The sequence below is a fragment of the Coloeus monedula genome (assembly GCF_965178545.1).
Source record: "Coloeus monedula genome assembly, chromosome: 14".
Lineage (NCBI taxonomy): Eukaryota > Metazoa > Chordata > Aves > Passeriformes > Corvidae > Coloeus > Coloeus monedula.
In genome coordinates, this window is record NC_138794.1 from 11960615 (window position 1) to 11975976 (window position 15362).

Genomic DNA, 15362 nt, shown 5'->3' on the forward strand with positions numbered 1-15362 from the left:
CCAGAGGGTGGCTGGGCACTGAAGAGGCTCCCCAGGGAATGGGCACGGCCCCAAGAGCTCCGGGAGTGTTTGGACAACGCTCCCAGGCACAGGGTGGGATTTTGGGATGTCTGTGCAGGGCCAGGAGCTGGACTTTGATCCTTGTAGATCCCTCCCAGCTCAGTGTATCCCATGATTCTGTGATTTTTCCCATTCCTTGTCCTGGAGCAGCTTTTGTGCAGCATCCCTGTCTGTCTGCAAGGCTCAGGAGGTTTTTTCTCTCCCTCTCTTCGCAGCCTGAGCGGATTTCAGGAGAGCAGTATGGGATTCACTCGGACGTTTGGAGCCTGGGGATTTCCTTCATGGAGGTATGCAGAGAGCTCTCACCTTCACATGCACGTTGCAAGACTCAAATTAACTCTTAACATCAAAATAACATCACAATATTTGAATTTAACCTTTGTTTATTCTTTAAATTCCCTGTGTATTCGTATGCTTTCACCTATTGCAGATTTTGGCTGTATTTAGAATGGGTTTGTCCATTTGAGGTCTTAAATAAAACTCCATATTTGGGTAGGAAGTAGAGCCCAGTGCGTGGAGGCTTCTGCATCCCCTGAGCACCTCAGGGACTGAAAATGATGCTAATTTTGGGCTGCATCTTCCCAGGCCAGGCCTGAGTGGGTGATTACTGGGGTTAGAACAGCGGATTCGAGGTTGGAGCTGCTTAATGGCCTTGCAAAATCTTGGCAGAAATATTTTGCACCGTGGTTGAAGCCTCTACCCTGTGTGATTAAATAAAGTGGTTGGATTGAAGCGTTCACAGGGGCTTTTAGGAGAGATTTCTCACAAGCAGAGTTTGCAGCAGGAGAAAATCTATGAAAGTGAAGCTGTTCAAAGAGAATGTGGCTGGAAATTGTGTGGTTTGGGGGTTGGAAAGGGATGATCTTTAAGGTCCATCCCCAGTCCAAACCAGTCTGGGATTCTAAATGCAGCCATCCAGGAGCAGCAGCCACAGTTGCTGCAGTTCTGGGCAGAATAAGGTCAGTTTTATTCAGGAAGGGGGTTTATTTTCAGTTTAAGGCTCACAAGGTGGTTTAAAAACATATTTTTTTGTAAAAACAAATGATTGTTGGTAGGAAAGTGAAGCCAGAGAGTTGAAGCTGAGGAGGAAGGCCTGTGTTAGGATCATGTCTTGGCCAGGAAAATCGTATCTGGTGTGATCTGGGCTGGGAGAAGGGACCAGTGGCTCCGGACTGGTGGTGGCAGAGGGATGTGGTCACACAGCTCCTCCACACTGGCCTGGGCTGGCCACAAACCCTCCAGCAACAGCTCTCAGGGGAGTTTCCCAGCTTGAGGACAGTCCCAGGAAGGAAATTCCCCTCATTTCATCCTCTAAGAACCTTCACTCAAACCGTGGATGACTTGCACCATCTTTCCTGCTCTGCCTGACAAAGGCATGATCTGATTAACCAAAATTCTCAGTGCCTTTCTCTCTTTCTCTCTTTCTCTCTTTCTCTCTTTCTCTCTTTCTCTCTTTCTCTCTTTCTCTCTTTCTCTCTTTCTCTCTTTCTCTCTTTCTCTCTTTCTCTCTTTCTCTCTCTCTCTCTCTCTCTTTCTCTCTTTCTCTCTTTCTCTCTCTCTCTCTCTTTCTCTCTTTCTCCTCTCAATTATCATTAAGATGAAGCTGGATGTGCCTTTAGGTGAAGTGCAGCCAGTATTTTTTGCAGAAGGTGAGGTACAAGTTAAGCAGTCTCAGTGCTGGCCCTCTGCATCTTGGCAGATTTCTTTTGTAGCCCCCAAATGAACCATTTTTACATTTTCACACTATAAATTCCTTGCCAAAGTCCTTTTAACCAAAATGAGAGTGGTGAGTGCTGAATCACTGCTTCCAGATGTGGTAAATCAGTGTCACCAAAGCCGGCTCTGAGTGGCAGGGATGGCACACTTCGATGTGTCACGGGGGAGGGAGGGCTCTTCATTTGTTTTACTGCACATTTGAATGGTTTGTGATGCTGGAGAGCCCTCACTCAGCATTTGGGGAGAGATACAGACCATGTTCATACACTCTGTAAATAATTCTAGCCGAGAAAGGGCTGAAATTGTATTCCAGGAAGACTTGACTGTGGTGTTCTTGGTGATAAAAAGAGCGATAAAAGGACAGGACTTCATAAATAAAGCATTTCCCAGTTCCTTTGCTGAAATAAAAACTGTGCCCTAGCAGATCAGTGATCCACCACACACCCCAAGACATTTGGAGTTTATTTTAGGGTTGTTAGTGGATAACTTGGCTGGTCATCAGTTCCATTTGCAGGGTGAATTTTATTAGGAAAACTCCTTTCATTTGCATTTCCACCCCTGTTTTACACCTTCCCAACTTTTTTCCTCCCTCCCTCTCCCACTTTGCACGGATGTCCCCTGAACCAGATGTGCAGGAACCAATTTGGGGCTGTGTGCTTTGTTAATTGGTTTGTCAGCTGCTCCTGCGAGACCTCTCCCCACCACGAGCAGGGCTTTATTGAAGTGCTCTGAGTGATGTGTTAAATGATGAAAGCAAGGACAGGGGCTTAGAAAAATGCCTCCAAAAAGGTGAAGAAGGTGCTCCAAGAGCCACGCAAGGTCACTGTCATTAAAGTAACACCGTATTGACATGGGGATTGGGAGTGGAGACACCCAGGCTCTGGCTGCTGCAGCTGTTGAAAAGGGAAGCTGGTGTTTGCTGTAGGATTTTAAAATCATCTGCACTCAGTAGGGTCGTACTCCAGCCCTACACCTCGGTGTTAGCACCGTGGCACCATGTTAATTTAAAAGAAATATCTTGTGGGATCGAGTCAGCGAGGGCTGTGCTGGCGGGTGAGAATACAAAATTGTCAGGAAATGTTCTCATTTTCCTTAATGCTCTTCTGAGCCTTTCAAATGGCTGGAATTTCTTTGCTGCAAAGCTGTGTGTGATGAGAAATGGAAGAGTTATTTGGGAGGTTAAGGAAACTGCCCCAAAAAACTTGCTAGGAGAGAGGGAAAAGTCTGGGATGGGAGTCCTGCCTAAGCTTTGAGAAATGGGGAGTGTTTGTGCTCCCTTTGAGGCAAGAGGAATCTGAGGGTGCTCAGTCTTCCCTTCAGAAATAGAAAAGATAAATTAAAAATTAAATTAAAATATAATAAAATAAGATATGCAGCCATATCATCATCATTATTATCATATTATTATCATTATTATCATTATTGTAATGATTTTTGTTAGTTCATTTTTTTGAGTTTGCCTTTCTTCCTTCAGGATTTTTTGAAGGGAATGGAATTTAATCCATAACCTGGGGAAACTGTTTGAAAGTGTTTCATCACAAATAGTTTGTGTGTTTCCAGGAGGTTTTCCCGTGTTTTATTTAAGTGCTCTTGGGTTGACAAAGCAAGTTCAATTTAAACCAATGACATTGCTGTCACTACACTGCACACTGTGTCAGCATTTTCATTTATAAAAGCTGTTTTTCAAGGGTTTGTAACTCAGCCATAAAACACATCCAGGCTGCCCGGGCTGGGGCTGAGTTTGTGTGAGCTCTGGAACCCATTCCCTCTCTCCAAGAGCCGTGTCCTGCACAGGAGGAGAAATTAAATTGCCCAATATTTCTTGTTACTCTCCAATATGACTCTGATCCCACCTTCCTGTGGCTGTCATTCACAAGTGAACTCTAAAACATCCAAGGGAGGATAAAATACATCTGGTTGGGTTTTAACAGCAGCATCAAGGCCGGGTTGGATGGGTTTGGAGCAGCCTGGCATATAGTGGAAGGTTCCCTGCCCATGGGAAATGAACTTTAAGGTCCCTCCCAAGCCACCTCATCCTGGGATTCTGTGATATCCTTGCCAGGGCTCGTTTTATCTCCAGACAGAATTGGTGTAGTGTTAAAATGCAGGAAGTGAAAGCAATTTGCTAATGCCCAAAAACCAAGTAAATTTTGGAAGTAGAAGCTCGTGTGCTTGGCTTTTTGCTCCTCCTTCTGTGTCACATCCTGGTCTCTGCTTTCCACTGCCCTCTGTTCTCCTGTGTTCCAGGCCTTCTTTGAAAATCAAATTTTCTTACAGAGATTATCCCTGTTGCCTCCCCCAGGGAAAAGGAGTTTGTGCATCAGTTTTAATATTAGTTTCCTATTAATTCTTGAAACTCCCAGACTGAGAATTTTAATGCTTTGGTTACCAGAGTTCTCATGAACTGTGGATTTGTAAGAACTTTCAAGGGTTTTTAGCAATCTCTTAAGAAGTCATCCGGCATTTTCAGGGCTTGTGTGCATTCCCACACACAGGAAAACCAGGAATTACCCAACAAATGTGCCTTTCCTCATTACTTCAGGCACGTCTGAGCCCTGGTTGCACTGACAGAGTGGTGGAGCTCAGACTCTTCATCCCTCTCTGGCTGGGAGCACAGAGGGAGCTGGAGAAGAGCTCACTCAGCCCTCAAAGAGCCGGAGGAAGATGCTTGAAGAGGATGCTCCAAGAAAAGCAGCTCTGCTTGGAGATGGTTCTCTACAAGCACTTCAGTCTTAAGGATGTTTAACTGCATAAAACTGGTGTCTTGAGCAGCGCCTGGTCAAGGAGGGAAGGTTTCAAATCTCCTTCTGAGGAGTCTAAAATGTGGGATCAGTTACATCTCATCAGCTTGGAAGCGATGCTGGTTCAAGGCCAGGATTGTGAGCTGATCTGAGGGAAGTTCTGCAGGATTTCACTGATCTGTGGATGCTGTGGGTGCTCTTGGACCAGGTCACACCCTTATCTAAACCAGGGCTGCAGATGGGGTGCTTAGGGACAGGGTTTAGTGGTGGTAATGGTTGGACTTGATGCTCTTAAAGGTCTTTTCCGGCATAAAGGATTCTGTGATTCCAGGTGGTGGAGGAAGAATCTGAAACCCAGATCTTGCTGGTACAGCCTCATTTTTGTAGTAGTCTGGAAGAAGCAGCCTCAAGTTGTACCAGTGGAAGAAAAGTAACACTTTTCCTTTAGGACTAAGGGAAGCAAGGATATAAAAAAAGCTTGTTGTTGTTGTTATTGCAATGAGGCTCACCTTGTTGCTGTCAGGTTTTAGGGACCGTAGTGCTGTGATGTTTGTGACTCAGTGACGACTCCTTTTGCTCAGCCAGGCAGAGGAGCTGTCATGTGCACAACCCACTCAGCAACCTGAATCCTTCTTATTGAGGAATATTTATGGAGTTCCAGCCATTCCTTGTGGAATGATGCACTTCAGAAACTCGTTCTTGGGAGAAAGCTGGCCTATATTTTTATTATTTTTTTCCCCTGGAGCTATTTTGTGTGATTTGTCCAAGCAGTGCCCCTCCCCTCCGGTTCCTTTCCCACCTCCAGCACCCACCAGGATGGGGACAGACAATGTCCAGCCACACCACAAGCCTCGTGCTGGTGGGATTGGGAGTGGAGGGCCCAGTGCCTGAGGGTTGGGTCATGAATTAATAATTGCTGTGTGGTGGGGGAGGCCCCTCACAAGAGCTGGAGCCGGGAAGTTGCCTCGCAGAGCGCTATCAATCACTCAGTGACCAGAACTTCCAGTAATTAGTGTATTTTATGGGCCTTTGCTTCAGTGACTCGGAAGCACATATGCTCCACTCCCAGCTAAACTTAGCCCGAGTAATATTCCAGGATGATTTATCCGCCTGCTGCACTGGGATGTAACCCTATATTAGGTGAAGATTGTGAACTAAGCTGCAATAAAGTGGAAGTTTAGGTACAGTTTGTGCGGGTTGAGACCTCGATGGATCATTGTTGCTCAGCAATTGCTCTTAGGCCACTGTGGGCAGGGAAATAAATAATCCAGTTCTCCACCCAGGCAGAGGGATGAGGGGACAATTAAGGGATAACATCAGCTGTGGGTGTTTGGAATGTATATTTTATCTGTGGGGTTACAGGGTTGTTTAATGTATATAACACAATATCGAATGTGTATTTATATTTTTATATATACGTGTGGGTGGTGAGGCCCTGGCACAGAAGCTGTGGCTGCCCCTGGGTCCCTGGAATGTCCCAGGCCAGGTTGGACAGGGTTTGGAGCACCCTGGGGTAGTGGAAGGTGTCCTGCCCATGGCAGGATGGATTAGAGGACCTTTAAAAGGTCCCTTCCCACCAAACCATTCCAAGACTCTATCATTCTGTGTACTGTTTCCTGTTCTTACTCTGTGTAATACAGTTGTTTCTACTTTGAAAGAGTCAAAAATTTAGGAAGTTTCCCTGCCTTTTCCCATGATTTAACTTCCTGTCCTGGCAGATGAACCCTCACTCCAGCAGAGGTGAAGCTGAGCTGCATTTCCACCAGCACAGCCAAATTTAACCTATTTCTCCCCTTTTGTATCAAATTTAAATCCAGCAAACAACCGAGCAGGAAGCCTCTCTGCTCAAACAAGGAATCAAATTAACCCTCGTGGAGCGTTTGTGGAGATTTTGCACCTGACAATCACCCTGAAAAGCCCCTGGCCCACCTTTGTCCCTTTGGAAAAGGCACTGCCATTCTCAGCGTCACCTTTGAAGATGCAGCACTAAAAGCCTGGTAGTATCCAGGATTTGTGGCCAGGCAGAAATGTGCAATTTAACCCTGATTGTCTGCAGCCTTTAGCTGGCAGTGCATTTGCTATAGTTCATATTTAGAAGAAGTCAAAATGAAACTAATTATCTTTAATTAAGGCGAATTAGGCTTTGATTTTTAATATATTTTTACGCAGCGACAGAGCTGCAACTCATCTGCTCAAGCCAAGGAATGTCCCAAAGGTTATTAGGGCATATTTCTGGTGTTGGTAATAACCTTCCCCCTCCTAGCCCTGGCCACCAACAAATCTGTCACTTCATCCGTCTCCGTTGCGCCGCTCCTGCCCCTCCGCAGGGGTCGCAGATTCCACAAGTTATCAGCTAATGGCCTTATACATTAAAAATTGAAGCTTTCCTCACTCCGAGGCCTTGCAAGGCTTTGTTCTTAAGCCCCAGACACTTTGGAGTGCAGCTGCAAACTATAGGCAGAAGATTAAATTAATTTGTAACTCTTTTTTTTCTTTTTTTTTTTTTTTCGGGCCTGCATTACTAAATCCTGCACATTTAATTGAAACCCTACTTCAAGATGCTTTGTGTTTCTGTTCCTCTTTGTTGTCAGTTTAACCTCAGAAGCACTTTAACGCTGCTAAATTGCTGTTATATCCTTTTGGATTTTTTTTATTTTTTTTAAAAAAAACAACTCAGCAGTAAGAGGACAGTGAAATTGATATTAGAAGGAGAAGAAAAATCTTGGAGTAGTTTTTGAGGTATTTAATATTTATTAAGGTCCATACCCTGCAGAGTTTCAGGTGATTTTAAGCCCATCTATCTAGGAATGTATAAATTGGTCTTGGAATGAAATTTCACCTAGGGAATTTTATGTTATCCAGTAGTTAAGTCTGATTTTGAAAGTTTCCCGTGTCTGAGCGTGGCGGAGTGGCGGCTGCTTTTCCATAAAATGAGGGTTTAACTGCAGTGCACAATCTAAATGCAAAATCCTTGGATGGAAATTTAATTGTGTAAAATGTGCACGAGGTAATTAAGAACAAATTTTAGAACATTTCGGACTATAAAGTTCTCCTTCAGCTCCATCACTGGCGATATTGCGAGCGCTTATTTTCAATTTGCAGTTATGCTGAGAAACATGGAATGTGTCTAAATTAAGAATAAAAGCATCCCGTGCTCTCCAGTGTAACTGTAAATTAAAAAACAACTTGCACAACATCGACAATAATCTAAGTGGGAAACTTTATCGCCTGAGTGTCCTGAAGATATGTTTTGAACTTCTTTCCCTCAGACACTTTCCAAACAGGATACAGGCAGAGCTGCCACTGTCATTTTATTCACAATATGCAGCAGGCAAGGAAGAAGTGAGCTGGAGAAAGCCGTTTGTAAGGGGGGGTTTCTGGATTTCCCTCTTCAGTTCTAAAATGGTAAATCACATTATTTCAACAAGTATTTGAATTTTGTGTTCATTTATCTGCCCGTTAAGAGTATTTGAGAAGAGGTTTTAGGTGCTTTAGTTTCCTTACAGTGCTCAGTCTAGAGGTTCTTCCTGAATCAACACTTAATAATTTGAAATGTTGATTTTTTTAAATTGCAGTTGATATCAAAATTTGATAGTTTGGCAAAAGTCATCATACACACACACTGTACCTCTGTTATTTCATAATCTGGGATTATTTCTCAGTTTATCAAGTGCTGGTTTAAAATCTGATGGTGTGTCCCATCCATCCGGCCCCTGCCCAGGCCTTGGGGAAGGCTCTTTCTCAGGACACAACCTCACTGAGCTGTTTTAATTGCTCTTCTGGGCTATTTCTGTGTTTAAGACAGTAATTGTTTTAAAAAACACACACCTGCACTCCAAAAAAAATCCTCCATGTAGCTGCTCCAAGGTGAAACGGGGTGGCAAAGTGTTTTCCTGGCACAATTCTTAGTGATTCGTCTCCTTCTTGCTTCTGTTTCCACACTATTCTGCCACTGCAATTCACTGGGCTTTTTAAAATGAAGGTTTTTACAGTTCTTGTGTGGGAAAAGACCTCAAGATCATCAAGTCCAGCTATCAGGAAGGAATCCATAGGGAAATGAGAACCAGCTCCCTAAAGTTCAGGCATTCCCTCCTCAATATCGAGACATAAAACACTGATCAATTCCCAAACCAAACTAATGTGAATGGAAATACTCTATTTTTGTTAAAATACCTTTAAAGAACTGCAGGTTCTGGAGTTTCATCCTGTAAATGCAGAGAAGTTTTGGACAATGTGTTCATTTGGTAGTTTTTAGGTTTTCCATCCTGCACTGGGCTTGTTCCTCGTGTTCCTGTGACTTCCTTGAGACAAATGATAGTTTGAAAATCCCTTTAATGAATCTCTCATCTGTTGGTTGTTTGGGCTTTGGTTTTTTATCTTTACTTTCACTGGGACACTTTTTATAAATCTAAATCTACACACAGAGGTCACTGGTTGGCTGAACTTAAACCGTTTTACTTACTAAATTTAATTAAGAAAATACAGTGCAACTCATAAGCAAATGAGTTTTTCCTAGTTTTAAACCAAACCACCCTCTTGAGTGTTGATTGCCTCGCTCGACCCCTGGTGATACAGAAACAGGCAAAATTAAAAAGGACATTAAAGCTTCATTAAATCTGAAACACATTTAGTACAGTGACATATCTGCAGGCTATTTCAGGGAAGATTACAGACTCTTTGCTAAGTTTCTTAATTTATAATACCTTGACAATCTTGCAGGGAGGAAACAAGTCTGAGCAGATGAAGCCAGTGGTGGTTCAGGGGATGGATGCAGAAGTGGCACAGGAGCTCTCCCTGCCTGTGTTTGCAGCTCTCAGTTTCACTGAGAAATGTTTCTTTTTAACAACCCCCAAAGAACTTGTTGCTGATGCATTTGGGGTCCTTCAGTGCTCATTTATACACCCTGTACTTATGTCTGGCTCTTTCCCCAGTTGTTCTGCTGTATTGGAGCCCCTGCTGAGGCCTGGAGTGGTCAGGGAGAGGGAGCATCAGGGGGAATGGAAATGCTTTGTTTGAAGTCATCATCGAGGCAGTGATTGTTTTTCTTAAATAACATCTGCAGAACGATGCTCTGTGCCCAGAACCATCATCATCTTCTTGTTCCCTCTGTAGTTTTTCACTATTCTTCAGCCAGTCATTGGAAAAATCAGAACTTGCTCTGCTGCTGTTCACAGAAAACTGTTGGGCATTTATAGGTTTATTTCTAGGCTGTCACAACAGCACAGCTTCTCAGGATCTCAGATGTCTGCTTGGAACAGAAGGGTGGGGCTCCCAAAAGAGGAGAAGGTGGTAAGGGGATGTGTTTTAGTAGCCCCTGGTCCATAACAGGAAATGAAGGGTCTTTGCTTAGCTCTGCAGCAGCAATTTTCAGAGCCTGCCATGAGAGCGCCCCGAGTGACTTTTCTGAGGTGGGAGTGGTCGCAGAATTCTAAAATGGTTTGGGGTGGAAGGGACCTTCAAGACCATCTGGGCAGGGACAGCTTGCAGTGTTCCAGGCTGCTCCAAGCCTCGTCCAACCTGGCCTTGGACACCGCCAGGGATCCAGGGGCAGCCACAGCTTCTCTGGGCACCCTGTGCCAGGGCCTCTCCCCCTCCCAGGGAAGGATTCCTTCCCAGTATCCCATCCATCCCTGCCCTCTGGCACTGGGAAGCCATTCCCTGTGTCCCGTCCCTCCATCCCTTGTCCCCAGTCCCTCCCCAGCTCTCCTGGAGCCCCTTTAGGCCCTGGAAGGGGCTCTGAGCTCTCCCTGGAGCCTTCCCTTTTCCAGGTGAACATTCCCAGCTCTCCCAGGCTGGCTCCAGCCCTCGGAGCAGCTCCAGGGCCTCCTCTGGACAAGAATGTTGAAGTCAATATTGTGAAAGCTTCATTTAGCAGTAGAAAATTGTTAAAGTAGAAATTGTTTCATCTCTCTCACACAAATGCTCTGGGACCCACTCTGGGTTTGTGATGTCTCCGTCAAGGATCTGGCAGAAATCTGCTGGTTTTGCTGAGGCTCCCAGCCCAAGGGCTGAACTCTCCTGGGTTTGGAGAGCAGCTGGAATTGCAGGAAGAGCCCCATCTCTGCCTTGTTCCTGAGCTGGTGAGGCTCAGGGATGCCTGGTGCCCCTTGCCCACCTCACTGCAGCTCTGTCTGTGCCTGGCTCTCGTCCTTAGGAGAGTTTTGTGCTGCCAAAAGGCTGAAATTTCACCTTGGGGGAGCTGCAATCTGGCTAGGTCAGGTAGCCCCAGCCCCAGGGGCTCAGGTGTCAGTGCCAGGGCAGTGCTGGGAGGCAGCTTTTGCCCAGAGCTGCTGTGGGGTTTGTCCCTCGTGGTGGGTGACACTGTGCCTCAGACCTTCAACGTTGCTGCTCTAGCTCAGGATGGTGGGAATGCAACTGGTTTATCCAGCTGGGAAATCCCTGGTGTCACTGCATCCATAACCTCTGTGCTAGGCCTTCTCTTCTGGAGGTCGGTAACAGGAGGAGTCTCAAAGGTTTTGTGGGGTGTAGGGAAGCTCTTGCCTCCTTTGTAGACTGTGGGGAGAGATTGGCACACCCACAGAGATCAGAACAGGGCTGCTCTGAATGCCCTGTGTCAGCTCAGAGTGTGCCAGAGGAAGTTCAGCCTGGATATTGGGGGAAATTCCTTCCTGGAAAGGGTTATCAGGCACTGGCACAGCTGCCCAGAAACAGGGAGTCCCCATCCCTGGGGGGGATTTAAATCCATGTGGATGAGGCACTTGGGGATATGGTCAGTGGTGGCCTTGAGTGTGCTGGGGACAGTTGGATTTGATGCTCTGAGAGGGCTTTTCCATGTCTTTCCATGATTCTACCCCTGACAACCCTGGTCCTTCTCTGAATGGCAGACAAAATAACTCCAAGCAGCTGTATTTTGCTGGAATTGTTTCCAAGGTTTCCCACCAAGTGGGAAAACCTGCCTAGTACAAAGAATTTCTCTTGGAATATTTATTAGTTATGGCCACTAGAATATTTTTAGACAATATACATAAGAATGTTGATTTTGGGACTACTCTGTAAGGCCTTAATTGACTTATAAAACAGCAGGGGCAGCAAATGCAGTCAATATGCTGGAAAAGTGGATCTGAAGGAAAGATGAGGTTTCTCTGTGGGTGCTGTGGGCTCTCTCCACATCCCACTCAGGTCTGACACCAACAGGGACGCAAAGCTCAGCTCTGTAACCCAGATTTTACCCTGAGCCAGTTAAGGAAGGACTTTGGGAGTTGAGAGCTGCTCTGCAATGCCTGCTCATCACAGATAATTATCAGCAAAGGGCAGTGTCTTGGCCTCCCTATTGAGGCTGAACTGGTTTCATTTCCAGTCCTCGGGAACTTGGGCATCAAACAGTGTCACTGAGGGAGACAAAAGGGCTGGAGAAACACAGGAATCCCGGGCAGAAGGAGGGGTGATGGTTGTGAAGGGCCCATTCTAAATACAGCTCTTTGTGTCTGCAGAATCCCTGCCGCTGCCTTCCCCCGTTTATACAGTCGTGAGAGTTGAGTACTTTTCTCTCTTTAAGGAAATGTGCCCTCCATGCAAATCTCTATAACTAGACAAATATTATTTCCTTTCCCAGCTTGCTCTTGGGAGGTTTCCATATCCTCAGGTAAGATTGTTCATTACTGCTGTTTGCCACTGTGACATTCATTCCTATGTATGAAGGTGCAGAGAGCAATTGTGAACATTTGAGCCACATACAAATAAATCTGTCCTGTTAAATTGAAAAGTGGGATCTGGAAGGAGTCATTTAGAAGTCTCTATTGATTTTTTTTCTCCCCCCCCCCCCCCTTTTTCTCTTCTCCAAACTCTACATTTTCTTTCCCTGGGGACAATGAAAATTGTGATGATGTTAATGATGGTTTTGTTGTGAGATTAAAAAATAATCCAGTGTTTACAACGGGGCTTTGGAAGCAGGAAGGTGTATCTGCTCCTTTTTTTTTTTATAATTTAATTTTTAATTCCAATTTTGAGTAATGGTACGATGGTCTAAAATCTTCTCAAAAATAGAATGTGAACGGAATACTTAAGGGAGCTTCAGATTCTTCCTTTTAAGAGGACCTAATATTAGTATTTTATGTAAATACTGGTATTTTCTAAGTTTCCACCTGGAGCTGGTGGTAAAACTCTTTCCATCTCCAGTGGCAATGGTTGGGTGGATGCCGAGCTCTGCTTCACCACAGAATATTTTACTTTTTATGCTTAAAACCCCCATAAAGCTCTGAACAAAACAACCACTCCAGAACTAGGCTTGACGATCACTTGAAATTCTCATCTCGAGATGGATGTTAGAATTCACGGGAACAAACTGTTCAGCAGTTCCTCAAATTATTCTTTCCAGGGAGAGGGGGGGAAAGTGAAGTGTCCAGGGACTAAAATGAATTATTTGAATGTGGTTTTTATGTTTTCATATGTTTTATGAAGACTGTTCTCTGCATCTTGGTCTCTACAGCTCGGAGTGCCTGGAGGCATGTCTGATTTAAAGGTGGTGTTGGTCTGTGCTCTTTAAGCATCTATTAACTTGCTATTATTATGCAAATAACTGTTGTAATACACATACTAATTTATGCATGGTTAGATTATGCAGATGCCTCACAAACATGGTTATTGAATAATAGGCTGGGACTCATTCCCTCTCCCATTTTTATAAGCTGTTTTAAGCAAATTCTCTTGACACTTTTACGGACTTGGGAAGGTTTTGCCTGGGTGGAAATACTCAGATTTTTCACTTTGCTGTCTCTTCTGCAAAATGTTCACTGACACCATTAACAGAACAGACTCGGCATGTTTTATCTGGATTTTAAATGTATTTCTGGAGGAGAGGACTGGAAGAGAAGCTCATGTGTTGAAGAGCCCTCCACGCGTGGGGAACTCACTGAGGGTCTCGATGTTCCTCTATTTTATAACCTAAAATCCAGGTGATGAGGGGACAGTTTAAAATAACCCTCCTGGAAGTGTCAGAGCACAGTGAAGGAAGTTGGAGTGTGGACATTCCATGTGGTTCCAGGCAAAAATGTCTCCCTGAACTGGGAGCAAACCATAATTGCTAAGTTTAAGATGCTTTTTGTTGTTCTAATTAAAAAGCGGGTCGGGTTTGTAAAAGAATATTTGGTAAGGCAGTAGTCCATGAAATTGTATATATATTTTTTAATGCAAAACGGTTGAGGAGGTGAAACTTTAAAATGTGGCTATTAAGCTTTTCAAGCAAGTGCTTTTCAGAAGGAATTTTATGTGAAGAATATGTATTTTAGGCCTGTGCTTACATGGCTGGTCAGGAGAACCCTTAGAAACCTTCTTTTGTTAGGGGGATAATTAATAGGGTTTTTAAATGTCCAAATATCGCTTTACTTTCCTAGTAAGGGCCTGATTCTGCCCATTCCTTGAGTAATTCCTCCTCCCTGCAGTGGGGTTATTCAAGGAATGAAGTTAAATCATGTGTGGTTCCAAATTTGTCCCTAAATACCTCGAAGTTGCTGAAAAATGGAGAGTGTGGCCATGTGGGTGGGAACACCTGAAATTTCCTGCAAATGGATGTTTGTCTCCAGCTGCAGCTGCAAAAAATATCTTCTTTTTCCTTTTTTCTTTATTTTTAAGACACAGACAAATGGTGTGTGTAAATTCAGTTTAAATGAAGAAGATTTATAGGGGGAAATCATTGCAGTGTGGAAATTCAGGACTCCTGCAATATGCCAGGAAAACTGAAGGATGATTATTTCATTTTCTGGCCTTTAGTAGAATATTTTAATGGCAGAACTTCCCACTTCTCATTTCCCACATCTTTGATAAGTATTTATTTTGCTGACGTATTAAGCATTATTTAATCTTTACAATTAAGTCTTATCTTGAAAGCACTTAAGCAAGTGAGCAACTGTAAAGTGGCTTATGGGTGTGTTTAGAGTTAATATAAAATTATTAACTCTAATTATATTTTTTGGTCTCAATATACAGAATATAATCTTCATAATCAGTATCTAGCAGCAAAAGGGAACGACCTGAGCAAGGAAATAACCAATAGTGATGCTCAGAACCGACTCTTCCACTCTAAAAACTTTGCACAGGAAACTCTTAAGCCTTAAAATTGAGTAAATATCTGAGTTTTCGGTGGGTTTCATTGTTTTGGTGTTGGTTTTCCTATCGTGGTCATGGAATGTGCTTTTGTAAAATGTAGAAGTCCCTTTGGAAGCAGGAGGGAAAGATGCTCATAGGATTTTCCATAGGTTGGAACTGAAGTGTTTAAGGGCACATTCACCCCGGATTTATTTGCACGACTCTATTAATCAATAAGAATGGTGCATGTGCTCACAAATACTCTTGAATAAAGTTATTTTCTACATAAACATTAAAAAAAGAAAGGAAACCCCTTTTCCAAGGATGCTGGTCCATAGCCCATCCAGCTTTTTAGGGAGCTAAGGAAGGCACACAGGGAAAATAAGTTTAAATTTTCCTTTAAAAGTTTCACCTTAATTTATATGATTTTTTTTACACAAAGAACCGTAAAGAAAAATAGATACCCCAAAAGGCCATGGCACCTTGTTTATGTAATTAAATTTGAGGTTGGAACCCCAAAGATCTGAACAAACCGCACAGCGAATCCCGGAGATTCAAATTCCACGTCTCGGATAAAAACATGATGGGGGCAATGACTTGTTTAATGATAATGCAATTTAGGAGAAATGAAAAGAATTGCCCACTAAATATTCTCGGCTTGTAGTCAAACTTTATACAAAGCAGGGTGTTAAAAGGACGGCGCATCCATTAGGGAAATATTCCAAAGGAGCAGGCAGCACTCAGCTGCCGAGGATTTAATCAGCTGGAGGAACGACTACGACTGTATTTAAGAGACTTTTGCAT

At 43.9% G+C, this 15362-nt stretch overlaps 1 protein-coding gene across 2 annotated transcripts in view; it reads left to right on the top strand.

Moving 5' to 3' along the window:
• The window catches only part of MAP2K5 (mitogen-activated protein kinase kinase 5), a 121164-nt gene that overhangs the window by 62901 nt on the left and 42901 nt on the right, over window positions 1–15362 (top strand). For both annotated transcript variants that reach the window (XM_082290415.1, XM_082290416.1), the window contains exons 16-17: window positions 276–347; window positions 12091–12120. In XM_082290415.1, coding sequence (XP_082146541.1) covers window positions 276–347; window positions 12091–12120 — 102 coding nt within the window. The remainder of the gene's footprint in view (window positions 1–275; window positions 348–12090; window positions 12121–15362) is intronic.